Raw genomic sequence first — 27,697 nt, 5'->3', positions numbered from 1 at the left:
TAATGAGATCTGGTGCCCTCTTCTGGTCTGCCGCATATATGTAGGGAAAACACTGTATACATAATAAATAAATCTTTAAAAAATAAATAAATAAAATTAAAAAATAAATAAAAATACTTTTGTTTTTGTTCAGTTTCATGTACCCCAGGCTGACTTCACTCACTGTGTAGCTACGGATAACAGTGAACTCCTGCCTCCAATCCCAAGTCACTGCGCGACAAGTGTGCACCACCGCACTCAGCTTCATCTTTTTTAAAGTCAGGAGAGAGGGTAAAAGGAAATCAAAGAAGTCTCAAGGAACTGATTTATAAAAACTTTATTTCTTGTAAAATCACACAAAAATTTCAGAAGTAGACAAATTCCAGAGCTGTAAAGAGAAATGAAAAGGAATGAGATAGGAAGCACGCTTGTACGCTGGGTGGACATTAGCTTCTGTGAAGTGCTGGGGACCAGTGGCCCTTGACAACGCAGACATGGGAGGTTTCCGATGCCTGCCCTATCCGTCAAGATGGAATAAGCAGTGCTCGACTCAGCAGCACACATACTAAAATAAAACGAGGAATACAGACAAGATTAGCATGGCCCCTGCTATTCCATACTTTTCCTGCCATTAAGAGGTGGATAAAGTGTCAACAGCAAGAATCCACTGTCGTGACCACACTTGCCACTGTGGTAGCAGTGACTGCTCCACTTCAGGACATCTGTAGCTAACAATTCCAAAGCAGTAAAGGGAGCTGTGACCAGGAGTGAGCGTTACATCTTCCTGCCTCCACTTTATTTTTATGCTGATAAAAGCACAGATTACTCAGTTACTAAGTTACCTGTTTCACTATTTCTTGATACAAAGGAAGTTTTATTTTTAGTAAAAATAAAATAAAAATAAATTAAAAAAAAAAAAAAAAGGAAAAGGCGATGTAGGTGGTTCACAGTCCAAGGAGGACTCCTGCTGCTTCACCTCAGAGAAACACAAGACATGGATACATTGAAAGATGAGGGCTGCAAGGAGACAGCAGGGAAAAGTCCATCAAAACACTCCCTGAGGATAGCAAGCAGACTCTGCGAAGTCACAGCACTTTAAAAATCTGGTACCCAATGTAGCAAATCTAAGGCCTGTAAAGATCATTTAAAATTCCAGCAGGCTCACAGGTCAGGAAAGAGAACCATGTTCTTCCTGACTCATTCCCAGCTGCTCTAGGGACTTTCCTGTATCGGAGCTGAGGAATAGACCCTGAGCACATTTGATCACTTGAAGAGAAAGCCAGTGGGCTTGCCAGCTATAAGGATGGCAACTCCTCAGTTCTCTGGCATCAGGCAAGGGCTTTAGACCCTGGGCAGGTGGCCTCAGGCAGGGGGAGACCGGGAGCGGATGGGTGAGCTTGTCAGGTAAGAGGATGTATAGGGGCCGTCCCCAAATACATTGGCATAGGAGGACTTGAGGAACTGGACATAATTCTGCATGCTGCGGTTGGTGCTCTCAGACTGCTCCAGACGGTCTTTCAGATCCTGCAGCCGGTTCTGGTATCGACGATCCGCCTGACAGAAGAAAGAGCAGGGACCAAGATTAAGAAGGTAACAAGGGCAATAAGAGACAAAGGCATTAACCTAGAGGAGAGGCACACGGGGGCCTGCAATGGAAATGGGTATTTTCCCCTTGGGTGAGGGGAGTTAGTTGCTTGGCTTTTGGTTTAACTGTTTTGAGCCAAAGCCTCACCAAGCTGCCCAGATAACTCAGTACACGGCCTTGAATTTCCTGCCTTAACCTGAGTACTGGGATTATGGCAACATACACTGAGCCAACATACCTTGCTGAGTTTGTTTTATTTTATTATTTGACAAAGGATCTCACTATTGAGGCGGTTCCAAGGAACCTAATACCTTCTTCTGGCCTCCACAGAGGACTTACACACACACCTCGGAAAGTGAGTTTTAAAGAGTCTGGGAATAAAGCTAAGGGTATTGCTTTGTTATACTCCTCTCTCAAAGCTCCATCCTAATCTCCACGGTGGATGCACAGGTTCCCATTCCTATCAGCCATGGATGAGGACTAAAGGGCTGCTGCCTGCCCCGCATCCTCTGCAACACATGCTGTCAAGGACTCATGTTGCCCAAGCTTGCCTCAAATCTGCTCAGTAGCTAAGGCTGATGTTGATTTTCTGACCCTTCTGCCTCCCACATGCTGAGGTTACAAGAATTACCACTCTGCCTGATTTGTTTTCTCTTTGTTTTGTTTTTTAAAAAGCCAAAGAGCTGGTAGGGACTGAACCCAGGGCTTCAAACAAGCAAGCACTATAGTCAACTGAGATTTACCCCTATTTCCTTTAAAAACATTTTTTTACACTTTTCTGTATGTTAAATAGTTTTCTCAAACTTTCACCATGTGGGTTCTGAAAACCCACTGAACCATTTCTCCAGTTTTTCAGCATAAAAACTCTATATTGAGTTGCCGGGCGTCAAGGGGGGCAGGTTGTTACATACACTAGTTCTGGCATTCAGGAGGCAAACCAATACACATCTCTAGGAGTTTGAGACCATTCCCGGCCAGCGAAGGCTACAGAATGAAACATTGTTTGAAAAACAAACTAAACTAGTAGTATAATCCCAGCACTCAGGAGGCTGAGGCAGGTGGATCTCTGTGAGTTTGAGGCCAGCCTGGTCTACAAAGCTAGTTCCAGGACAGGCTCCAAAGCTACACAGAGAAACCCTGTCGCAAACAACACACGCAAATCCAAACAACCAAACAAAAATCTAAATTGAAGAAATAACTGGATTTATTCCCATGTGGCCAGCCACAGGTTTGTGAAAAACCACTTTTATCATGTTGAGGTATGTTCCTTCTACTACAGATTTCCACATGGCTTTTATCGGGAGGGATGCTGAAAGTCTTTTCTGAATTAACATGATCATGTGACTTGTCCTTGTGTCTATACATCTATGTATGTGTTCTGTTACTGTTGCTGATCTGCATGTGCTAAACTAATCTTATATCCCTGCAATGAAACCAATTTGGCTGTAGTTTGTGATCTATGTTTTTTTAACCTCCACTTCTAAGTATCTGGAGGCCCTCTGCATCGATGGTCAATCAGACACTGCTTTCTACTTGTCTTTTTTCATTGTATCTTTATGTGGTTTTGGTATCAAGATAATGCTGGCTTTGTAGAACCAGCTTGGTAGTGTATATACCCTTACTTTGTTACTGGAGAGATAGATTACTGGTTATGAACACTGGCTGCTCTTGCAGACGACTCAAGTTCAGTTCCTAGCACTCACATGACAGCTCACAACTGTCTGTAACTCCAGTTCCAGGGGACCCGACACCCTCACAGACATACACCAGTGCACATAAAATAAAAAAGTCTTTTTTTTTTTTTTCAAGACAGGGTTTCTCTGTTTAACAGAGTCCTGGCTGTCCTGGACTTGCTTTGTAGAACAGGGTGGCCTCAAAATCATAATCTGCCTGTCTCTGTCTCCTTAGTGTTGGGATTAAAGGTGTGTGCCACTATGATCGGCTCCAAAAAATAAAATCTTAAAAAAAGGCTGGACAGCTGGGCAGTGGTGGCGCATGCCTTTCTTTAATCCCAGTACTTGGGAGGCAGAGGCAGGCAGATCTCTATGAGTTCGAGGCCAGCCTGGTCTACAAGAGCTAGTTCCAGGGCAGGAACCAAAAGCTACAGAGAAACCCTGTCTCGAAAATCCCCCCCCCCAAAAAAAAGCCTGGAGAGATGGCTCAGCAGTTAAGAGCACTGGTGCACTGGTTGCTCTTCCAGAGGTCCTCTCTGCATTCTGTGAATATCATTGGCTAATAAAGGAACTGCTTTGGGCCTATAGCAGAGCTGGGGGGGAGGGGCACAACTAAACGGAATGCTAGGAGAAAGGAGGCAGAGTCAGGGAGAAGCCATGTAACCCTGCGGGAGCCAGATGTAACTTTATCTGGTAAGCCACAGCCAGGTGGCAATACAGATTAATGGAGATGGGTTAAATTAAGATGTAAGAGTCAGGGGGCTGGAGAGATGGCTCAGAGGTTAAGAGCATTGCCTGCTCTTCCAAAGGTCCTGAGTTCAATTCCCAGCAACCACATGGTGGCTCACAACCATCTGTAATGAGATCTGGTGCCCTCTTCTGGCCTGCAGGGATACACACAGACAGAATATTGTATACATAATAAATAAATAAATATTAAAAAAAAAAGATGTAAGAGTCAGCCAATAAGAAGCTAGAGCTAATAGGTCAAGCAGTGTTTTAAATAATACAGTTCCTGTGTGACTATTTTAGGGCTAAGCTGCGGGAACCGACTAGCAGCCTCTCCCCAACATATGTCAGTGTACCACATGCATGCCTGCTGCCCTCAGCCTTACGAGAGGGCACTGAATACCCTGGGACTGGAGGGACACTTGTGAGCTGCCATATGGATACTTGAAATGGAACTGTAAGAGCAGCCAGCGCTCTTAAACAGCTAAGCCATCTTCTCTGGCTCCTTATTCTGTTTCCATTTCTCAAACGCTAGAATTTCAAGTGTGTACCACCATGCCCAGTATATGCAGTGCTTGAGACTTGTCATCGTAGGAAAACATGCTAACAACTGAGCTACAATATCCAGACTAGTGGGATGTTAAAAGCACCCACTGTTGTTCCATCAGAACCCACCTGACTTGTGCTAGCTAGATGATGTCCCTATGAAATCAGGAGCCCCAACATTTGGCACATATATAACTGGTACATCTTGTTTCTTGAAGCAGCATTTTTCTGTGTAGACTTTGCTATTCTGGAAATTGCTGACCTCAAACTCACAGATCTGTCTGCCTCTGCCTCCCAAGTACTGAGATTAAAGATGTGGTCCATCACACCTGGCTTATTACATCTTACTTAATTATTCCCTTTATTAATTTGGAATATCCTCTTCAGTCTTCTCATTAGCTTAGCAGACTGGTTCCCATCCTTTGCATCTGTCTGTGTCTAACAGTGAGGCAGACACATACTGATTTCTTGGACACATGTTATTGTTAGTTTTTCAGCCCTGTCTGTCTGTCTCATGGGTAAGCTGAAGTCATCTATATTTAGGGCTATTATTTTACCAAGTCTTGTAATTTTGTTGTTTGTTTTTTTGGTTGGTTGAGTTATGTTTTGGGTTCTACATTCTCCTCTATTAGTATTAGTGGTCTGCTTATTTTATGTGTGGGACATGCCAAACTCCTTCCTACTGCTCTTGTGAAATTTATCCTGGCCCTGTACTTTCCTGGTTGATGCTTTCTTCTCTCTCTATAGTCTTCCTTCAACTATCCTCTTCAGTACATGGAAATCATGAACTTAAGGCAGTTTAACTGTATTTCAGTCCATTTTAAAAGATAGCTTTGATGAACATTGCAATCTTTTTTATGTAAATTTTTATTTATTTATTTATTTATTTATAATGTTCAGTGTTCTGTAATGTGTGCCTGCAAGCCAGAAGAAGGCACCAGATCTCATTATAGATGGTTGTGAGCCACCATGCTGTTTGTTGCCCAGCTCTGTTTGTTGTTGTTGTTGTTTTTTTTTTTTTTTTTTTTTTTTAAGACAGGGTTTCTCTGTGTAGCTTTGTAGCTTGTCCTGGTACTGGCTCTGTAGACCAAGCTGGCCTCGAGATTCTCCTGCCTCTGCCTCCCAATTGCTGGTATTAAAGGCATGAGCCACCACTGCCCGGCTATTTCTTTGGTTTTTCAAGACAGGGTTTCTCTATGTAAATAGCCCTGGTTGCCCTAGAACTTCCTCTGTTGACCTGTTTCTTTCTTTCTTTATTTTTTTTAAAGGTTTATTTATTTTGTTTACAGTGTTCTGTCTGCATGTATGCCTGCAGGCCAGAAGAGGGCACCAGATTTCATTAGAGATGGTTGTGAGCCACCATGTGGTTGCTGGGAATTGAACTCAGGACCTCTGGAAGAACAATCAGTGCTCTTAACCTCTGAGCCATCTCTCCAGTCCCTGTAGACCTGTTTCATCTCAAACTCAGAGATCCGCCTGCCTCTGCCTCCCAAGTGCTGGGATTAAAGCTGTGCACCACTGCTATCCGATCTAGAATATCCTTATAGCTTGGCAAGCTGGCAGAGATAATAACCTACGTTGAGTCTCACAAAAATACCAGTAGACAGTTTTACCTGCAGCCCAAAGAAGCCCTGCCCACTAGTGCAACTCACATCATCACGAGTCCGCCGCAGCTGGCCAAGTTCTGTCTTGGTCCTGCTTAGCTGGGTCTCAAGGTCTAGGATTTTGCTCTGGGCTGCACGTTCCTTGGAGAGTGCCTGCTCCTTGGTTTGCTCCACCTGCACACAAGGTAGAGGTAAGGGCTGTCTGACCCTACAGAGAAGGCTAGCCACTCCCATTAGCCAGTAACAGCCCACTGGCACATCAGTAGGCAACACCTTCCCTGAGGCCTTGGAGCAGAAGCTATCTAGTGGAAGCTCTTACTATCCTCCTTTGCCTGCCCTTTTCTAGCATCCCTAAAATGTGCTGGTGCCTTCCTGAGTCTCAAGAGGGCAGAGAGTGAATGAGCAGTTATAGAAAGGGCTGGTCCTCATCCTCACAGCACACTCAGGGAAGATACTACTATGCCATTCTTCAGATGGGAAAGTAGGCTGAGCAAGTTTAGGACACAGACCTAACTAGGAGTGTAATCACTGACCTGCCGCCTGGCATCTTCAATGGCACTCTCCAGCTGCCTTGCCAAGGACCCACACTCCCTCGTTTTCTCCTCCAGCCGCAGCTGAGCCTGGTGGATTGCCTCCTCCCTCTTGGCAATCACCTGTAGGAACTCGACATTCTGGGCGCTGGTGGCCTCCAACTTCCTAGGTGAGAGCATTCCATTAGACCATGCAAAGACCTGTCTGTCTTAATCCACTGCCAGGGGGCTGCTGCCTCCCCTGAGCTGGGGATCTTGTCACTTGAAGAATCTCCGTGAATCTCCAAGGAGCACAAGAAGAAACAAAGTATTTTCAGATCAGCAAGGTGGCTGCTGGGCTGTACAACTGCCAAAAGGTGGTCCCAGAACAGCGCAGAGAGGGAAGACTGAATGTGTAAGTGTAACTGAGTGTGCATGACACCCGTGCATACTGTCACACAGAGAACAGCAACCTGCAGCTCACAGAAGGCCTGCCATTGTCTGTCCTTTCTAGGAAGAAGGGAGCAGAGCCCGAGGGAAGAACGGCCGGCAGGTCTGTTACCAAAACTCAGACCAGTAACAAGACCACAGCGGAGCCACACAGCACCTGATGTGACAGGCATAGGACAGATGGGGCTTCTGCACTTTACACAGGGTCTTCCCTGCTCTTCCTGAACACCTTCCCCCTTAATGAACACTGCAAGTCCTGTTGAATCTAGCTACATTTTGTTGGCCAGCTTGGCAGAGCAGAGGTGGAACACAGGAGGCCACCTGTTCCAGCCCCACAGCAGGCTGAACTGGCAATCAAGACCCTAAGACCTTAAGTTCTTAGCCCTCTCTGGTTTTTGCTTTTTTTTTTTCTTTTGAGACTGGGTCTTATTACATAACCTGGTATACCTTTCTAGGTGGCAGCAATCCTCCTGCCTCAGCCTCCCAAGTACTGGGATTAGTGGTATGCCACCATACCAGGCTCCCAGTCTTCTGCTTACAGGTACTAACGTGGTTCTGGAGGAAACTTCCCAGCATAAGGAGCAGCTTTCGTAGGCACCAGCTGTGTACATCTGGGCAAGTTACCACCTCTGCCTGAGCTTGGCTTCCTCATAGTTAATATTTGGGTAGTTCACACCTATGATCCCAGTACACAGTACAAGAGGAATGAGTTGCAAGCCACAGATTGAGACTCTGTCTCAAAGAGTCAAAATACAGGGCTGGCAAAATATGATTCAGTGGGTAAAGGTGCTTACTGCCAAGCCTCATGATCTGAATTCAATCCCCAGGACCAACAATATGGTGGAAGAAAGAGAACTGATGCCCACAAGTTGTCCTCTGACAGTCATACCCATGCAGTTGCCCATGGTGGGCACAAATAAATATTAATAAATAAAAGTAGGTTTTTAAAAGATAGGGGTTAGAGAGATGGCTCGGTGGTTAAGAGCATATACTGTACTTGCAGAACCAAATTCAGTTCCCTGTAGCTACATCAGCTATATCAGGCAGCACACAACTACCTATAACTCCAGCTGCATGGGATCTCATCCTCTGGCCTCTGTGGTCACCTGCACTCATGTACACATACTCCCAGATAGCTACAAATAAACAGAATTTTTTTTTTTTTTTTTTTTTTTTTTGGTATTTCGAGACAGGGTTTCTCTGTGGCTTTGGAGCCTGTCCTGGAACTCGCTCTGTAGACCAGGCTGGTCTCGAACTCACAGAGATCCGCCTGCCTCTGCCTCCCAAGTGCTGGGATTAAAGGCGTGCACCACCATCGCCCGGCAAATAAACAGAATTAAAATAGGGGTAGTACCAGCTGACAAACATCTACAACTATCTTATCGTGACCATTTCTAAGCAAGTGACATGCTAGACTCCTTTATGAGGACCCTCTCACTGATAACTGGCAGGATTCTTACCAGCTGGTAGATTACAGCTACACTGATCCTTCCTCAGATGAGGATAACAGGTTCAGAAGAGTTAAATGATCCAACTGAGTTCACAAGGAAGGTAAGTGTCTGAACTGGACCTAAGGTTAGGGCTTCGATGCCAAATGGTGTGAGCTCCCCATAACTGCAGAACAGAAGGGGGCACCAGTTCTTATTACCAATGGTTGTGAGCCACCATGTAGTTGTTAGGAATTGAACTCAGAACCTCTGGAAGAGCAGCCAGTGCTCCTAACCTCTGAGCCATCTCTCTGATAACTGCTTGTAAGAGTCTGTAAGAAGAGTCAGATCACGGAGGTTGTAGGAATGCTCCTTAGCAGCACACTGGTATTCTGGCTGCTCCATTCAAGGCAGGCCCTGCTGGTCTGCTTCGCCTAGGTGTACCTTTGAGACAATGGTGTCTACCAGTAGACTGGCCTCCATCACACAGCCACAAAGCACCCCTCCAGGCTGACGCCCCTTCCTTGCGCCCACAAGGCTTACCACTGAAATGGAAGCAGCTCTTCCTCTGAGTTCTGCCTAGCACCTTCCAGGGCCTTGAGTCCCTCTAATACTTTGGCACACTAAGCACAAAGCAGCTAAGCGGCAGAAAGTCTCAAGTCCTAGGAAGAGGACAGACATGGGACCAAGTGCCTCTAACCTCTCCAGTTCATCCACCTTCAGACTCAGTTGTTTATTTTCCTTCTGAGAAGCCTGATGTTTCTCTCTCGCCATCTCCAGCTTGTCCCCCTGGTGTTCGATCTAAAATGACAGGAACGTAGACTGGTTTACGAGGGAATTTCCCATAAGAGCAAGTAATGAAGGAATTCTCCCTTCTCCCTGTGATGTCATCCACACACAGGAAAGAGGATTGCTGCCCTCAGCAGGTGTCCCATCTTCAACAGCCAACCTGAAAGAGAAAAGAGCAGGGGCAGGGCAGATCCACCCTACCTCCCACACCAGAACACTGGTTAGGTGCTGAAGAGCCACAGCTGGACTGGCCCCAAGGCCAGGGTCCGGGGTCCTGATGAGGAACCTGGTGGAACTGTAGGACACATGAGGTGTGACCAGTGGCTCATTGGACAACCAACCACCGAGGTTTCCCGATTATGTCGTTGGCACCACTGACTTTATCTCCCTCAATGGGGCAATGCAGCCAAGCAATAAGGCAGCTTTGATTCATTCAGGCCAGCAAGTGTGAGAAGTTACCCTTAGTACTGCTTTAGTGCTCCTCAGGTTCAGGGGCTCAAGAGAACTTGAGGACATTCGGCAGTCTTGAGGCAATGGATTCAAATTTGTGGATGCTAAGTATCCCTGTGACATAGGGGACTTCACTTGTCCCTCTAGGTGTCAGGATGTCATTGGAGAAGTAACCAGTACACAGCATCAGGTTTCTGGATGAAATGACAGCCTGCTGGAGTGGGGCAGGTGCTCAGAACAACAGCAGCTTCCCTTTATGACTGCCCAAGGAAACACTTCAGGGGGTAGGGCACAGAGGTGCGTGACCACAGTCCCAGCATTCTCAGAGGTAGAGGCGAGACTAGGAGTTTAAGGTCACCCTTGCTACACAGTAAGTTCAGTCTGGTCTATGAGACCCTATCTCAAAAAACAAAACAAACAAAAAAAAACTTGAAAAGGAAAAAGTAGAGACCCGCCCAAGTCAGACAAAAAAATGAGAGGTATATGATGTTTTGGACAAACGCAGTGGGGAGACATGGTTCCAGTAACTGAGAGACAGATTGCTTCTGAACAAAGGGGCTGCTTGCTTCTGTCTCTCAGAACAGAATCCCAGGTAGTAGATCTGTGGAAAACAAGGAAAGGCAGTTAAAGCTTGAGAAAGATGAAACAACGGACAAGCAATGGCCAGGTATCTGCTAGGTCTCCTTTCTGTGGCTGTGGATTGGAGGACAGCGGCAGGATATGCAGGGCAGAGGTAGGCAGAGCACGGAGCAAGAGGGCCCAAGGCGAGTCCTATAGCTACAATCACTCTGTGCAACACGAAGCATTTGGCACACCAGACTTTTATTTCACAGCACTGATGATAGCTCACTTCTTTCAGAAATCGGCAGCCAAGAAAAAGGAAGTGGTCCTCCCTTGGGGGGCGTGCAGCTCATCTCGGTAAGCGGGACCCTGCTCGGGCCAGTTCGTGGGATCCCTTCTGCCAGTCCCTTACCCGGCTGCGCAGGTCTGAAATGATGGCTGTGAGGTCGATATTCTTCCTCTCGTAGCCTTGCAGCTGGTCTTGGCATTCAGCCAACTTCGCTTCTGTGATTTTAAGAATGTCAGGCAGCTGTTGCAAGTCAGCCAGCTGCGACTGGAACTGCCGGCGGGCCTAAAGCAGGAAAAGCAGCCCACGGTTGGCATGATCCTAACTGAGAATAGGATGGCCTTCCTCTAGAATGCAGCTGGGCTGCCCCAGTCCCCAAAGGTCTCGCAAAACCCACAGGTAGCAGCTGGCCTGCTCTCCCACAGGCCAAGCTAATTGATCTTTGCAGGCCACACTTGGGCCTGCCTTGCCACTTGAGATGGCCATTCATTTAATCAGCAAGTGTCAGTGGCAACACCAGGGTTCAGCACCACCCCAAGAGCTCTGCAGTCACTTTCTTTGAATAATAAAGAAGGCACAGCTGGAACCACAGAAGGACACTAAGGATAGCTCAAACTTAGCTAAAACTTGGAAAAGCAGGCTGGACTAATTCCAAATCCCCTAGGAAGGCAGCTGTGATGATACAAAAACCAGAGGAACAGGAAATATCTGGTCCTGCTCCATCCTTGAGCTTTAACAAGACTGAGGACCAGAGACAGGCAGGGAGCTGCTCAAGAAACTAGTGGCTGAGACTGACTCAGACTGTCTCTAAGGTTATCTTTAAGGCAATCACTGTGGACCAGTCAGCCAACAGCTCCAGAAGAAAGAGATCCTTCCAGAGGAGAGAGGCACATTTAAAGATCCTACAAAAACAAAGGCTCCAAACGGAATAAAACAGGTATCCCAATACCTGGCCACTGAGTGAAACTGAGTCCACCTAGACGCCCCAAGCAGGATGGGCTTTGTTTCCTTGAGAAAAAGGGAAAGGAGGAAGAAAAAAAAAAAAACAAGGGAAAAAAAAACAGAAACAGAAAGCATAGTATAGAGAAAGGCCAGAGGGGACAATAAAGAGAGAAAAAGAGAATGCATACATAGTGTGGGTGGGAACCAGCTAGGAAATCAGTTACTCTGTGATGGAGCTCAGGAGGGTCAAGGGCACAGAGGGTGCCACTGGATCAGACACTTGTACAGGCAGTGAAGAAAGCAAGGAAGGGGGACAGTACCGCCTCAATTTCCTTGTTCATTTCATCTTTAAGCATCTTGTTCTCTTTGTCGCAGCGCTCTAGCTGGGCAGCCACTTCATCAGCTTCCAATCTTGTTTTCATCACCTAGGGAACAAAACCACAATGGGTGCTCTTGGGCAGAACCCTCCCCTCCCACCTTGCCCCTCAGAGGCCTAGCGGTGAGCTGCCAAGCAGGGGGGCCAGGCTACCCAAGGGGTCTACCTGGCTCTTATAGTTGTCAATCATCCCCTCGTAGTTCTTCACCGATGCCTTCAGCTGTTGGACCTCCAGATGAGCCTGGTTGAGCTTGTCCTCCATAGGGGCAAAGCTAGCCTAAAGAAGGGAGGACTTGTGAGCAACCAGAAGAAATGTTCAAGATCTGAGTCTCCTTATCCTCAGTCTACTTGTAGAAACCAGAAAAGAACATGCCCCTGTACAGAAGCTCTCATCAGCTAGTGTCCGAGGAAGACTCCTACTGTGACCCCTCCATTGCACAGATGATAAATGGTGGTCATCTAAAAGCAATATACAAACTCTAAGAAAACGGGTGGTCCGGCCAAGTGATAATGTACTTGCCTGGCATGCTAGAAAGAAAATGAATATAAAAGTCATGGACTGCATGCCCAAGGTTCTAGATTTGGCAAAATAGTTATTGTTCTATAACTTTTTCATGAATAAACAAATTATATAATGCTTTTAAAATTTGCAAGATACTTTTTTGCAATACAGATAAAGAGGAAGCAGGAATTGGCGCCCAGACGTGTGGACAACTGAATCCACTGAAAGCCTGAGAAAGCTTGGGAAAGAGAAGAGCATGTTTTCTTGGTAGCTGCAATTTAATAGAGGCTTCCTGACTGAGCTTTAGCTGCAAAACCCTGCAGCTCATTAAGAGGTCCTGCCACGAAACACTTAAATGGTGTTGACGAAAAGCTGAACGCATGCTTTTCGGTTTTCAGCCGTAGCAGGAAAAAAGCTGCGCTGTTTAAAAATGCCGGGCTTTCTGGGCTGTCCTGCCAGGGCAAACTCTGACTCTTTTACGCAGGCGGTTCGTGTGGTTTGCAAGCACAGGCTGCTGAAGCTCGCTTGCTGGCAGGGACCTTGAAATGCCATAGAGTTGTGGCAGTAAACATGGCTACAGCCAGTACCTCAGCCATGAGGCTGGAAAGCTAAGGAATGGGCTACTTCTAGCCGGCAAAGCCACGCCTTTAATCCTACTGATATTGCTTGGTAAATTAAAGACTCATGTGGTCAGAAAAACAGAGAGAGATACAGTAAAGAGAGCGTCAAAGACAAAGAAAATTTTTAAATGATTTACAGCGTGTTAAAAATATATGCAGACTAAAAGTTAAAATTCTTAAAGTAAAAACAAAAAAAAAAAAGGAAGAGAGTTGTTGTGTGTGGTAGCACACGCCTTTAATCCCAGTGCCTAGAAGGCAGAGACAAACAGATCTCTGTGAGTTCAAGGTGTAGTAGTGTACACCTTTAATCCCGAATGCCTGGGAGGCAGAGACAGGCGGATCTCTGAGAGTTCAAAGACAGCCTGGTCTACAGAGTTACTTCAGGTCAAAGATACAGAGAACCTGTCTCAAAAAGCAAAGAGTTAAAAGTAAAAATAAACAAAATAGAGGTTAAAACAAAGCTGCACAAAGATGGAAAATACACAGAGAATTCTGATACTGTATGCTATTATGCTCTTTGAATTGTTTGAATGCTGAGGAAAAAGCAAAAGCTACTAAAAGATATTTGTTTATAAATGCTGCTGAACTAATCCAACATAGATATTTTGAATTTGGATCTAAGGATATGATACTTTGGAAAAGAGATTCTTCTTTGGTTTTCACAGAGGATCAGACCTTGTGGATTGCATTTATCCCGATATGGTATGATGGACCACGCCCTCCTGAAGGGTTGTTGTGAACATCTTCAGAAAATTGCTTTGCTCAACTGCCAACTGAGATGAAACTAGCACACAGGTTATACCGTGAAAGACTTAATTAACGCCGCCCCCATTCAGCAGGAAGCAGTTTGGAGAGAAAAAACTGTGCCCATATTCCCAAATATGGTTTATAAACGTTCTTTTACATTTAAAGGGGGATATGATATAGATATGAATAATTTACATTAGTATAGATTTTGCTTTATTGATAGAGATTTAAGGTCAATTTTGTTATATGTATAAGTGTTTCTGATTTTGATTAAGGTATTGTGATTGTGTAGTTCATTTAAATATGTACTGTATAATTAAGAAATATAGGTTGTTAATGGATAATCATCGATAATAGTAAAGCTTGTAGTCATGTTAGATTTTCTAGATATATAGAGATATATTTTAGATAGACATTCTTCATGTCTTTCAAAGATTACAGAATAGGACATTTAATGTTTTAATAACTGAGGACTTTTCATGACAATGAGACACTCTGCTCCTGGCAGCACCAATGTACTTCAAGAAGAAGATGGGCATCAAAGAGGCTCGTTATGGAGTTTGATAGCCATTTGGGCAAGAAACTGCTCTTGCCTGGACTATTTCATAAACTGGACACAGAGAACCCACAGAGAGAGGACTACCAAACTTGCCTAAGGTGAGATGATCTTTCGGGGTTCCTGATTCATGAAAGAGTCTGCGAGACATTCTGCAGGACACAACAGATAGTGACTGAACTGACTTTGAAGTTTCCTGCTTTATGGAAATGTCTGCTGGATACCATGGGCCTGAAGGCTGAAGATGGATGCCCCAATGGTACAGAGGAACTTTGGGTGACTGTCCAGGCAGCGAGATGTCTCTGTCATTTCTAGAGTTTTAAAAGTTGCTTTTTTCTTGTTTGCTTAGGTAGTATTGTATCTTTCTGGAGTCTTTGATGGAGTTAAGAATAGTTAGTTATAGTTATAGTTTTCCTTAGTTATGATAAAGATTATTGTAACTTTTACTTGATAACTGTTTTATTATATGTAATTTTGCTATGTTAAAGTTAAAGCCTTTTTTTTTGTTTAAACCGAAAAAGGGGAAATGATGGAGGAAGGTCATTGGTTAAATAAAAAGAAACTGCTTGGCCCTCATTGGTTAGAAGATAGGTGGGAGGAGTAAACAGAACAGAACGCTGGGAGGAAGAGGAAGTGAGCTCAGACTCCACAGCTCTCCTCTCGGGAGCAGACACCTCAGAGAGATGCCATGCTCCGCTCTCCCGGGCAGACGCACGCGATGAAGCAAGCCGCCAGGTTAGACATGCTGAATCTTTCCCGGTAAGACCGGTGCTCACAGATTATTAGAGATGGGTTGATCGGGATGTGAGAATTAGCCTGTAAGGGCTAGAGCTAAAGGGCCAAGCAGTGTTTAAATGAATACAGTTTGAGTGTTGTTATTTCAGAGCATAAGCTAGCCATGTGGGCAGCCGGGGTGCTGGGGACACAGCCCCACCGCCCTTATTACTACAAGGAATGAGCATGAGAATGAATAAACATAAGCAGATGCATGGTGGCTCCTATTTAATCCCAGCTCACAGTGGGCTGAGGTGGGACTGCTGCCAAATCTGAGGTTAGATAAGGTCTAACAATACACTACCAAACAAACAAACAAACAAACAAAAACAGGAGGAACAGGGTGGAAATGGGGAAAAAGGAAGGGGTTAATACAATGACCTAAAGAGAGGAAAGAGCTAGAGTATAGCCTGGTGGTACAGTGCTGGCCTAGCAGGTACACAGCGCTGTGCTCTGTGCTCTGTCCTCAGCATCAGATTTAAGAGGAAGAAAGGAAGAAGCAGAAGGAAGCTCCAGAGCATCAGCTGGGTGCCATCAGGACAAATGCACACACTGTGACAGAGACCTGTCTGGTGCTGACAAGGAACTCTGGACCTTAAAGCATGTCAACTGCTCGCTCTATCACTGAGCAGCACCTCCGCAGCTTCTGTGATGTTTGAAACATTTCCTATGCACATATCCGACTGTCTAAGAGGATATACTTCCACAGACAACACTTTCAGTGGCTACAGTGCATAGTCTACATAGATACACCATGGTGTAATTAATCCCCAAGTGTTGGATTTGGAGGTTACTAATTATTTGAACCGTGATTTCTGTGTATCCTAAGTTGGCCTGAAGCTCACTCTACATAGTCTTTAACTCTCTCACATAGTCTTCACCACTCCTGGCCACTTGAAAGTTATTTTCAGGGTGTCTAACAATTAAGTAAAGCAAAGACATTGTACCACCAGAGCAGTAAAAATATGAAGGACTGATAATACCAAGTATTGCCAAGGGGACACAAAGCAACAGTTGCCACTGACAAGTCACTGGTGGAAACAATGTATACAACAATTAGGCCAGTTGTTAACATCTGCTAAGGCTGACACCAGCAGATGACCTCTGCAATTCTACTTCAAGGAGTATAACCAACTACGCACCCAAAAGATGTCCACTACCAGTAAAAGAGACAAACGCTAATGGATCCACCTCCCAGCACCGCCCCCACACAACACACAGCCACAAGGAGTACATTATACACACTGTGCTAAGTGAAAGCCACACATCAGCACACAGGCTGTCCACAGCAGGCAGATGGGTTTGTGATGACACAGGCAGCAGCTGCCTTTACAGGGGTGTTACAGGATGCTCAGAATTTTCAGAGTGATTGAAAAGCTATTCATGTTACAAAAGTTAAGGATCTGCAGACTTTTCCATGCCATCCTTGTCTTGCCTAACAAAAACTAAAATCAGAGGGAAAGCTACTCTGGAGTGTCAGCTCTGCTCAGGAGGCTGTGGTCTGTCTGAGTCAGGAGCCTACTTGAAGTTTGAGTTGATGTGTTTGAGATAGGTCTCACTCTGTAGGCCAGGTTTCCTCAAATTAATAAACTTACAGTGAGCCTTCTACCTCAGTTTCCTCAATGCTGAGATTACAGGTGTGTACCTCCACATCCAGTATTTAGAGACCTACAAAGAGCTGGGTCTACAGAATTAGTCTCAATTTCAAATCCCAACTCCAAATTGTTCCTCGGGCAAAACCCTGTGTGACTCTCTTTAAGCCTTTCTTTCTTTTTCTTTCTTTTTTTTTTTTTTCTGATTATTCAAGACAGGGTTTCTCTGTGTAGCCCTGACTGTCCTGGAATTCACATTGTATACCAGGCTAGCCTCAAACTCATAGAGATCTGCTTGTCTCTGTCTCCTGAGGGCTGGGATTAAAGGTGTGTGCCACCACCGTTTGGCTAAGCCTTGCTTTCTTTTTTATCTTTGGCAGATTAGAGATCAAACCTAGAATCCCAGGCTTGCCAGGCAAGAGCTCTACAAATAAGCTACAATGTCCTTATTTCCAATTTACTTATTGACCAAAAATAGTCCACATACAACTGGAAGGCTAAAATGAAAATGTGTGAGGTACCCAGCAGACCCCTAGAGAGCCATGGTTAGGGCCAAAGTCAATTCTGTACTGCAAATGTATCCAAATGCATCATATAAGCATTTCCCATGAGTTAGCACATTCTCAGCAGGACTCAACTCAGGAGCTGTAGCAATAAATTAGATACTGCCAACTCCCACGATGCTCCCCTCGCCCCCCCAGGCCCCATGTGCATGCCCGCAGTAGTAAGAGGCAGCAGTGGGAGTGAGGCACCAGAGCACACTGCCTCGGGCTCATCTGGCCCACTGAGGCCAGCCTGCTCTTGGCCTCCTAGCTCCCAGGATGCATCCAGACCTTGAGCCTCTCGTTCTCTAGCTTGAATGCAGAATACTCAGCGGTCTGCCGGTGCAGTCTCTCCACAAGGCTGTCCCGGTCTTCCCGCATCTTCTCCTCCAAGCTTTGTTGTTGGTTTACAAGATCTGTCACCCGACTGGAAGATCGGCAATAGAATCAGTTCCCAGACCTTCATGGGAATGGAGCTCATCCCCACCACAGACCATTTCCACCTCATGGCACGCTGCCTCTCTGCTCCCCAGGCTCCACACCAAGAAACAGCTTTCCCATCCCAGTGTTTTACCTCCACATAATAGCCTTTCAAAACGGTTCCCATAATACCTCCTCTGGAAGCTACCATTTAGCCGGGATGACTGTGAGTGTGCCCATTCTGACCACCTCACATGGCCGAGACACAGGCCCTCCCAGCTTTCAGCATCACCAGACAGTTCTCTCCCCATCCTTGCTTCATGTTAGGACTAACTCCTTTGAGACCTTTCCCTCAAGTTCCAGGTTGGTGGTTGGTAAGGACTACCCAGGTAGGCCTCATCCCTAGGCACCTGGCACATGTGCCTTTTGTCCCCACAGCACTGTTCCTGTGTGTGTACACATGGCTATCACAGGTAAGAACTGGACTATGTGAGAGAGGCTTGAGGAGCCAACTGGCAGACAATGGAGAATGCACAGGGACTAGCTGCACATCCCTCAAGAAAAGCCAGACAACTGTGTGCCCATGTCCTGCTGCAGAGACTAGGGCCAGGCTGGGCCTCTGGGATGGGTATCTTATCCCCTTGAGGATGTTTACAGTTCAGGTGATAGAGACCTGGGCCTCTCACGTGCTAGACAAGTGGAGTAGTGGCCCGGGGCTAGAGCTAGAGCCTGACACAGGGCTGCCCACATCTCAGCCCAGTTTACAAGTCCAAGTCGTAGAGACCACAGCAGTCTCATGACATTGAGACCTCAGTGCACCATGCTCCTTCCACCTGTTCAAGTCCCTCACTTAGTTCCCCTCTTCACACAAAGACATACTCGTTCAAAACGATAATTTCCAACTCGAGGTCTCCTTTGTCTTTCACAACCTGGTTGTAGCGGCTCCTCCATGACTCCAGAGTAGATAAAGCTTCAGCAACATAAAGGTCCTGGGGACACAGGACAGCAGGAATGTCAGCCTCATCTCAACGCTTAGGCTGAAGACAGGTAGGGTGGGCTAACCTAGATAGACCCAGCCTCCCGCTACCACCTCTCTCAAGATGAAAGGGTACTGAGAAAGCCAAACTGAGCTCCTAGGCTTCCAGCATCACATTGCATCCTGTGGGCAGATCCCAAGTCATCCTTCCCTCGAGATGGATGTGCTGGACAGTTCTGGTCCTTCAATCATCTCCATTTCCCCAGCCACACCCCACTCACTCACGCCAACAACAGGTGCTGGAGGGGGGCAGGACTGGCACCTTGTCGGCAAGCTGCACGTGTAACTGCTCAGCATACTCTTCACTCTTCTCGGCTCGCTCCTTCTGGGCTCGGATGGCCTTCTTCAGGGTCTCTTTGTCTCGGTCTCCCTTTTGCTTCAGTTCCTTTAGCTGCTCCATGATGGCCTCCACTTCCGCTTTGTGCTGGTTCCCACTCCGCTCCAAGTTCTAGGAGGAGACAGGAAGGAAGAGGTGGAAAAGACAGCAAGGGGGTATGGCAGCAGAGAAGAGAGAAAGGGAGATGTAAGAACTCAGACCTACTGGAACAGACACCAGAGCCGTGGCCCTCTGGGTCCCTTTGACCATGGAGAGCATTTAGAATCGTCAGATACCCAAGTGACTCAGCAGAGCAGCCACCCTGGGAGCCTGGAAAGCATTTGAGACTAATGCCTTCCCTCATGTAGTCACGAAAAATCTAAGAGTGACAGCCTCTCCCTGCCCCATCTGGGAGCCAGCAAGCACCTTGATCTGCATGCACAGGCGACTGTTCTCAGCCTCTTTGCATCGGAGCTGTGCCTGTAGATGCCCACGCATGGACTCCATGGACTTGGAGAGCTCAGATGCTGTCTTTGCTTGAGCCTTGGGAGACAAGAGAAAGTAATGAAGCCAGCTCTAGCATAGCACCGTACAGCACGGCTCCTCACAGTACAGGGGCTAAACTGTACCTTCTCACATTGTATCTCCTGGAGGAGCTCTTCCACCTCCTTGTCCTTGTCTTGCAGCAGTAACAGCAGGCGCTGGGAAAAAACAAGAGTCACATGTCTCTGAATTGGGCACAGGGGCCTCTCAACACAGAAAGTCACTTGCAATTGTCAGAGACCCAGGCAGGAGCACCTAACCTATAGTAAATTTTTTTTTTTGGTTTGGTTTTTGGAGTCAGGGTTTCTCTGTGTAGCTTTGGAGTCTGTCCTGGAACTAGCTCTTATAGACCAGGCTGACTTTCAACTCACAGCGATCTGCCTGCCTCTGCCTCCCAAGTGCTAGGATTAACACGTGCACCACCACCGCTGGGCCTAGTAATATTTTTTTTATATTTATTTATTTATTATGTATACAATATTCTGTCTGTGTGTATGTCTGCAGGCCAGAAGAGGGCACCAGACCTCATTACAGATGGTTGTGAGCCACCATGTGGTTGCTGGGAATTGAACTCAGGACCTTTGGAAGAGCAGGCAATGCTCTTAACCACTGAGCCATCTCTCCAGCCCCTAGTAATTTTTTAAAATGTTTTTTGGTTTTAAAAATGGTGATGTCGCCGGGCGGTGGTGGTGCACGCCTTTAATCCCAGCACTCGGGAGGCAGAGGCAGGCGGATCTCTGCGAGTTCGAGGCCAGCCTGGTCTACAAGAGCTAGTTCCAGGACAGGAACCAAAAGCTACGGAGAAACCCTGTCTCGAAAAATCAAAAAAAAAAAAAATGGTGATGTCAACTAGGAAATATAGAAAAGCACAAAGCTCAAAGAACCCCTGAAACTTCTATTCATCAACAACCACTCAACATTCAAAATGAGTCTTAAATGCATTTTGTTCTGTACCCCAAAATCTCACATTTATCACAATACGACTGAATCCTTCCCATCTTTTGGAACAGTTGGTGATGTTCCAGCATCTTGACCACCTGAGCTGAGCCTGATCAGCCCCTAAGCTGTGAGTGGGGGAAAAGCAATGTGAGTATCCCTCAACTTCTACTCCTTCTCAAATCTGTATTTGTCTCTCTCCTCTTTCTCTCTCCTCACCTTGCAAGAGATGGTTCATGAAGAAACACACTCCAAGAATGTGAGGGCAGGTGAGCTGGGAGAGGCACACAGATTGGCATCCTCCATGGTGATCACTGGTCAAGCAGCAAGGCCTTTCCCTCTCTACCTTCCCTCTCATAGAGACATAGAAGACCATTCAACACCAGAGGCTCCCATCATCTTGGAGAAGAAGCCTGGTGAACTTGCAGTTCCCAGGTCAATTGCCCACAACATTTGCCCATGCTTGTTCCTTGCACTCATGAACTAACATCTTGCACAGCTTCAAGTTTCACAGAACATGAAGCCTTGGGAGAGAATTCTAAAATAGGGGCTATACTTAAAAAAAAATAAATAAATAAAATAGGGGCTGTGAAGTAGAAAGGTGTGTACTTTTTTTTCTCCTTAGAGTCAGGGTCTCTATTCTGTCGTCTTGACTGTCCTGGAATGCACTCTGTAGACTAGGTGGCCTCAAACTCACAGAAATCTGCCTGCCTCTGCCTCCAGAATACTTGCGCCACCACACCTGGCAGTATGTACTTTTTGACTGCTGGGAATCCAAAGAATAAATCCAGGTTTAATAAGGCCAGAGGACTAATGATCCCTCATGCTGGGGTCTCACTTTGTGCCTTGAGCCCTTCAGTGATCAGTTAGCTAGCTAAGTCTAGCGAAGAAGGCAACAAAGCGGGTGTCAACCCATTTTATAGATCACAAAATATCACCCAGACAAATGGCAGATGTGTGGTTCCAGCCCCGCTGTCTATTCAGCAGCTCTGTTCTGGGACGCCCAGCCCTCTAGCACCTAACCCACTGGAGAGCCCAAGGGTGTGGTGGTTACCGCTTTCTCTGAGTCCGCCTCTGCCAGACGTTTCAGTAATGCACCTTGTTGCTCCATTAGTCTCTCGGAATCCTTCAGTGTGGTTAAAAAGAAAACCCAAGATTTAAATAAGCATAGAGTCTACATCTCACTATTTTCCTTTCCATAAACAATGTCTAGCCATATATATACTAATATATACCAATTCAGTGTCATTATAAAGTCATGAATATTATTAAAATTTCAATACGCCAGGCAGTGGTGGCGCACATCTTTAATTCCAGCATTCAGGAGGCAGAGTCAAGAGGATCTCTGTGAATTCAAAGGCCAGTCTAATCTACAGAGCTAGTTTCAGGAGAGCCAGGGCTACACAGAGACACTTACCACTGTTTAGCTCATTTTACTTTAATGTTTTTTAAAAATTATATATTCTTTTTCATCTTATATATATGGGTGTTTTGCCTGTGTGTGTCTGTGCACAATAGGTATATGGTACCCATAAAGGTCAAAAGAGGGCAACAGATCCCTTGGAACTGGACTTACAGGTGTTTGTGAGCCACCATGTTGATGCTGAAAATTCAATTCAGAAGTCCTGGAAGATCAACTAAGGCTCTTAACTATTGAGCCATCTCTCCAGCCACAATGTAAGGCTGTTAACCTGTATATATGTATGTGTACCTGTGTACCAAGTGCATGTCAGGTGCCCATGGAGATCAGAAGACAGCATCAGATCCCATAACACTGTTGTTACCAACGGTTGTGAGCCACCTATGGATGCTGAGAATGAACTGAGGTCTCTGCAGAGCAGCCAGCGCTTTTTAACCACAGAGTTACCGCTACAGCCCCTTCCTTCATTTTATTTTATTTCAGCACAAAGTCACCACTACAGCCCCTTCATTTTATATCATTCTTTTATGTACACACATTTTGCCTACATGTGTCTCTATCCATTATATGCACATGGTGCCCACAGAGGCCAGAAGAGGGTATCCGATGGTTATAAGGTTGGGTACTGGGAACCAAACACAGGTTCTCTGGAAGACCAGCCATTGAACTTAACCACTGAGCCATCTCTCTAGCTCCTCTGGGCATCTACAGTCACTTATCTTTCCTTAACAAAGTGGGCAGGGGCTATGCCATTTTTAAAGAATCATATCATGGGCTGGAGAGATGGCTCAGTAGTTAAGGTCTTGAGTTCAATTCCCAGCAACTACATGGTGGCTCACAACCATCTATAATGGGATCTGATGCACTCTTCTGTTTTGCAGGAATACACGCAGAGAACCTATACATAAAATATAAATACATTTAAAAAAAAGAACGATACCATTTTATGTGTTACAACCTGAAATTTTGTGGGTTTTTTTTTTTTTTTTTTTTGAGACACTATCTCACTCTGTAGGCTAAGCTTGCCTAGGATTCACTAGCTTGGGCTGGCCTTGAACTCCCCGACTGCCTTAGTGCCAAGATTACAGGTTGTGTCACCATGTCCCCTTACAGCTTGATTTCTTTTTCCAGCTTTTATTTTATGTATATGGCTGTTTTGCCTGCATGAATATACTTGTGCCAGTTCCTGAGAAGTAAGAAGGTAGCAGCACATCGCCGGAACTAGAGTTATAGGTGATTGATTGTGCGTCTCCATGTGGGTGCTGAGAACCAAATTTCCTCACAAGAGCAACAAGTGCTCTCAACTGCTGAGTCATCTCTCCAGCCCCACCTTCATTTTTTAAAAGGCTGTACGAGGACGTAAATATGAATGCCATACAGTTAATCTCTTGATGTGTCGTCCACAATGACTGAAACGTCATGGTACTATTCTGCATACGCCATTTGCTCCAACAGAGCACAAGTGCTCATCACACAAAGTTCATGACTTCACTGTGGTAACCATTTTCCAACACACATATCTGCCTAACCCCTGCAATATATACTGCTCTTATTGGTCAATTACACCCCTCCCACGCTGGCAAAAGTAATAAAGTGAAAACATTAACGACTTTTGGGTACGCTGTTGTTTAACTGTGGTAAAATAGATAATAAACTTGGCACTTTAGCTTGGAAGGCATACAGCAGTAACATTTAGTGCATTGCAATCACTACCATTCCCATCACCCCAAAGCAACCCTATTCCCACTGCACCCTCCCTCTAGTCCTTGGCAGCCACCAACCTATCTTCTGCCTGTAACCTGCCACCGCTTTAACGTTCTTTCTGGTGCTAAGAATTGAACTGAGGAATTGAACTCAGGCTCTTCTGGCCTGCAGACATACACACAGATGGAATATTGTATACATAATAAATAAATATTAAAAAAAAAAAAGAATTGAATTGAGGACCTCATTCATGCTCGTCATGCACTAAAGAGCTGCGATGTATTTCCACTGCATTTGAACTCTCCTTGGTGATGACCTCCCAAGGTTTTTATTTATGTATCTGTGTGCACATCATGTGTGTAGGTGCCCAGAGGCCAGAAGAGCACCATAATGACCTCAACCTGGAATTGCAGGCTGTTAACCACCAGACCCGAATGCTGGGAATCAAATGCCAGTTGTCTGCAAGAGCAACAAATGCTCTTAGCTGCTGACTCATCTCTCTAGTCCCTAACTTTATATTTTACACTTAGTTGTTTTTTCATACAGGATCTCTATGTAGCCCAGGCTGGCCTACAGAGATCCTTACAATCCTCTTGCCCCTGCCTCCCAGATTGCTGGAATTTACAAGCCCATGCCACCAGCTAACGTCTGTTGACTTTCAAAGCCTTTCCCTAACCCTCATCTTTTTGCATATGCATGGTTGTATACATGTCATCTCTAACCTCGACTCAGGCTAGTTGGTCTTTAAGCTACCAAGATTTTCCTATCCCTACATCTGTCTCCCCAACGGATTATAGACACCAGTTCTACCCAGTTCTAGGGATTTGAACTCATACCCTCACAGTTAGACAGCAAGCATGTTTACCCTCTGAGCTGTCTCTCTGGCCCACTTTGTCGGTAATCGTCCATTACATTAGCTCCTCCTACAGTCTGGGCAACTGGGCTGCTCTTGGGTTTGTACTTGCAAACAATGAGGAGATGGATTCGGCGAGGCATGGAGAGTGGTCTCTTGGAATGATATAGGAAGAGGGAAGCACTAACTCACGTGGTCACTACAGGAGTTGATGCTTGCTTCACCACTCTTACCAGTCCCAGACAGTCACGGTCTTAGCCATGGTCTTAGTGCTATTTTAATTTACACTTTCCTAATTATCAGGGAGACTCAGCATCTTTTTTGTTGGTTTGTTTTTCAAGACAGGGTTTCTCTGTGTAGCCCTGGCTTTCCTAGAACTCGCTGTGTAGACCAGACTGACCTTGAACTCAGAGATTTACCTGTTTCTGCTTCATTAGTGCTCTGTCTCATAAAGGTTGGGATTGAAGGTAGCACCAGTATGGCCCCACTAAGATTCAGCATCTTAAACATCGACAGTCATTTGGAATTCCTGATGGCTACCTGCTTCTCCTTGCCCATTTTCTCACTCACTGCAGCTCTATGACTGCCCCTTGTCTGCTTCTTGACAGGCAAAGCATCCCTTGAAGGAGGCTCACACTCATTCCCTCTGATTTCCCAGGTACCCTGATGCCATTTTCTAAAGACCTAGGAACTGACAAGCGATAGCACTGAGCACCTGGGAGGCTCATGTAGGGGGAATGGAACATTCAATGGCAAACTGGGCCACACAGTGAGCTTGTCACTCAAAAGGACAGGAAAGAAAGGCTGCAGCTGCTGCGCTCAGGTTCCTGCCACCGTCTGTACTCCCCAAAACATTCCACTCATGTCCGAGGTGGCATTCTCTCACTTTATAGCTTAGGGTGGGGCTGGGACAAGCAAAGGACCTGAGGCCACACAGCTACAAAGGGCAGGGCGAGGCCCTGAAGTGGACTCAGACTACAAAGCCAGAGGAGTGGTCCAAACACTGAGCACATCCTCCAGGTAGGTCCTGAGCCCACACACAAGCTGTGAGTAGGAAATGAAGTGGCTGAGTATTCTCTTCCAGTAAGAGACAGACTCCAGGATGATAGAGGTTAAGTCATAAACGGAGAAAAGCCTGGTGTGCCGCCCTGGAATCCTAAAGGCAAGCACTGAATTGGAAGCCAGAGATGAGAGAGATGATTCAAAGGCTAAGAGTCCTCTGCTCTCCCAGAGGACCTGAATCCAGCTCCCATGTGGCAGTTCACAACTGCCTGTCAATCCAATTCTAGGGGATCTTAGGCTTCTGACCATTGACCTTTCATACATACACCCACATACACTCACTTGCACTCACATACATACCCCCCAACAGACATACACACACACACACACACACACACACACACACACACACACAATTTAAAACAGAAAATTTAAAAAAAATACAAAGATTAAAGGTAAGAGGCTGGAGAGATGGCCTGGCAATTAAGAATACTTGTTGCTCTTACTGAGGACATGAGTTCGGTTCTAAACTCCAGGTCTAGGCAATCTGACGCCTTTTTCTGGCCTTTGCAGGTGCCTGGCATGTATGTATATACATACATGCAGACAAGACTCTAATACACATAAAATATCTTTTTTTTTTTTTTTAAGATTTTGTGAGACAGGATTTCTCTGTGTTGCCCTGACTGTCAGGCTGGCCTCAAACTCACAGAGATCCACCTGCCTCTGCCTCCTAAATGCTGGGATTAAATGAGTGCACTATCACTGCTTGGCAAAATAAATTTGTTTAAAAAAAGAAAACTGAAGGCTAGCCTAGGTTACACAGAGAGCTAAGACCCATCTCAAAGCAAAAGCAGAACCAAGGGCTTGGCTGGTCACCCCAGCATTTGAGACAGAAACACAAAATTCAGGAATTTAAGGTCATACTTCAGCTACCCATGAAACCCTGCCTCAAATCCAAAACCAAATCAAAGCTGAGGGTAATGGCACCCACTTGTAACCAGGAGTTCAAGGCTAGCCTAGGTCTACACTGTGAAGTCCAGGCCAGCAAGGGGTACTGTGTCAACACCTGCATCAAAAAAGCAAAAAACAAAACAAAAAACAAAACCAAACTTTCCCTGCTCCCCAAAAGAGAAAAGACAAAATGGTCACAGCGAAGCTTTCTACAAGTGCCACGCTCCTCCAGGAAAAGCCGCAGCAGCCGCAATGTGCCAGGCCTGGCCCCACCCATAATCTTCCCATCTCTGCACAATCCCGAGAGGTGAGTGCTCTACGCACTTCTCAGAAGAAAAACTAAGGTATGAATTACTTACCTGAGATCACCAAGTCAGAAATTAAGCAAGTATAACTAGTTTAGAGAAAAATTTGGCTATAACTAGAAGCATTTAGAAACATATTCTAGACTTTTCATTTATTTTTATTTATTTTTTTGAGACAGATTCTCAAAAATCTGGAAAATCACTGTGCAGCCTTGGCAATCTTCCTGCCTCTACCTCTCAGTCCTGTGCTACCATGCCTGTTCGGAATCTTTCGAGAACAACAGGATGATAGATATCAACAATTTGTCAGAAATACAGTGACAATCCAAGTGTCCATCAACAGAAGGGATTCATTACAATGAGAATATAGCAATGAAATCCGTATTAGACTGAAGGACAAGAGTGAAGTCATGAAAGTGTTAGCTGGACATGGTGGCTGACACCTGCTCTGCCAGCACTTGACAGGCTGAAGCACAATTCTTCCGGGTTTGAGGTCAAAGATGAGTATTAGGCAAGCTATAAACAGGATGAGACCTTTGCTTCAACACGGTGAACAGACACACATACAGGCAAAACACCCATATACATAAAAGAAAAAAAACTAAAAACAATATTAAATGAAATAAGGCAGAGACAGACAAAGGCAACATCACCTCATTCATATACAGACCCTACAAGAGTCAAATACAGGGCAGAGAACAGTAGTGATCAGATAGAAGAGGTGCAACTGTAGATACTGAGCAAGGACAGACCCAGGGCTGGAGAGATGGCTCAACACTTAAGAGTGCATACTGCTCTTCCATAGGACCTGAGTTCAGTTCCCACCACCTACATGGCAGCTCACTATTATGCCTGTAACTCCATCTCTAAGGGAGTTGATGTCCTCTTCTGGTCTTTGTAGGCAATACACAGACACACACACACACACACACACACACACACAGTAAATCTTTAAAAACAATTTCAGCT

The 27,697-nt window shown here is 45.6% G+C and overlaps 1 protein-coding gene across 9 annotated transcripts in view; it reads right to left on the bottom strand.

The window, feature by feature from the left end:
• Positions 1-309: 309 nt before the first annotated feature.
• The window catches only part of Odf2 (outer dense fiber of sperm tails 2), a 45,291-nt gene continuing 17,903 nt past the window's right edge, over positions 310-27,697 (bottom strand). For 6 of the 9 annotated variants that reach the window (XM_041674376.1, XM_041674371.1, XM_041674372.1 and 3 more), the window contains 13 exons: positions 21,545-21,616; positions 19,641-19,712; positions 19,438-19,554; positions 18,958-19,143; positions 18,539-18,648; positions 17,531-17,666; positions 12,073-12,183; positions 11,851-11,955; positions 10,715-10,873; positions 9,203-9,303; positions 6,650-6,812; positions 6,165-6,290; positions 310-1,533 (listed from right to left, as the gene is read on the bottom strand). In XM_041674376.1, coding sequence (XP_041530310.1) covers positions 1,342-1,533; positions 6,165-6,290; positions 6,650-6,812; positions 9,203-9,303; positions 10,715-10,873; positions 11,851-11,955; positions 12,073-12,183; positions 17,531-17,666; positions 18,539-18,648; positions 18,958-19,143; positions 19,438-19,554; positions 19,641-19,712; positions 21,545-21,616 — 1,650 coding nt within the window. In that variant the 3' untranslated portion in view covers positions 310-1,341. Of the gene's footprint in view, positions 1,534-6,164; positions 6,291-6,649; positions 6,813-9,202; positions 9,304-9,413; positions 10,874-11,850; positions 11,956-12,072; positions 12,184-17,530; positions 17,667-18,538; positions 18,649-18,957; positions 19,144-19,437; positions 19,555-19,640; positions 19,713-21,544; positions 21,617-27,697 lie in introns of those variants that run through there. The other 3 variants (XM_041674373.1, XM_041674379.1, XM_041674380.1) reach the window with 3 other exon arrangements.

Source organism: Microtus oregoni, unplaced genomic scaffold (assembly GCF_018167655.1).
Source record: "Microtus oregoni isolate MIOR12 unplaced genomic scaffold, Mior012 000025F_ref0000491, whole genome shotgun sequence".
NCBI lineage: Eukaryota > Metazoa > Chordata > Mammalia > Rodentia > Cricetidae > Microtus > Microtus oregoni.
Note: the sequence above shows the minus strand (reverse complement) of the source record. Positions and strands in the feature narration are given on the sequence as shown.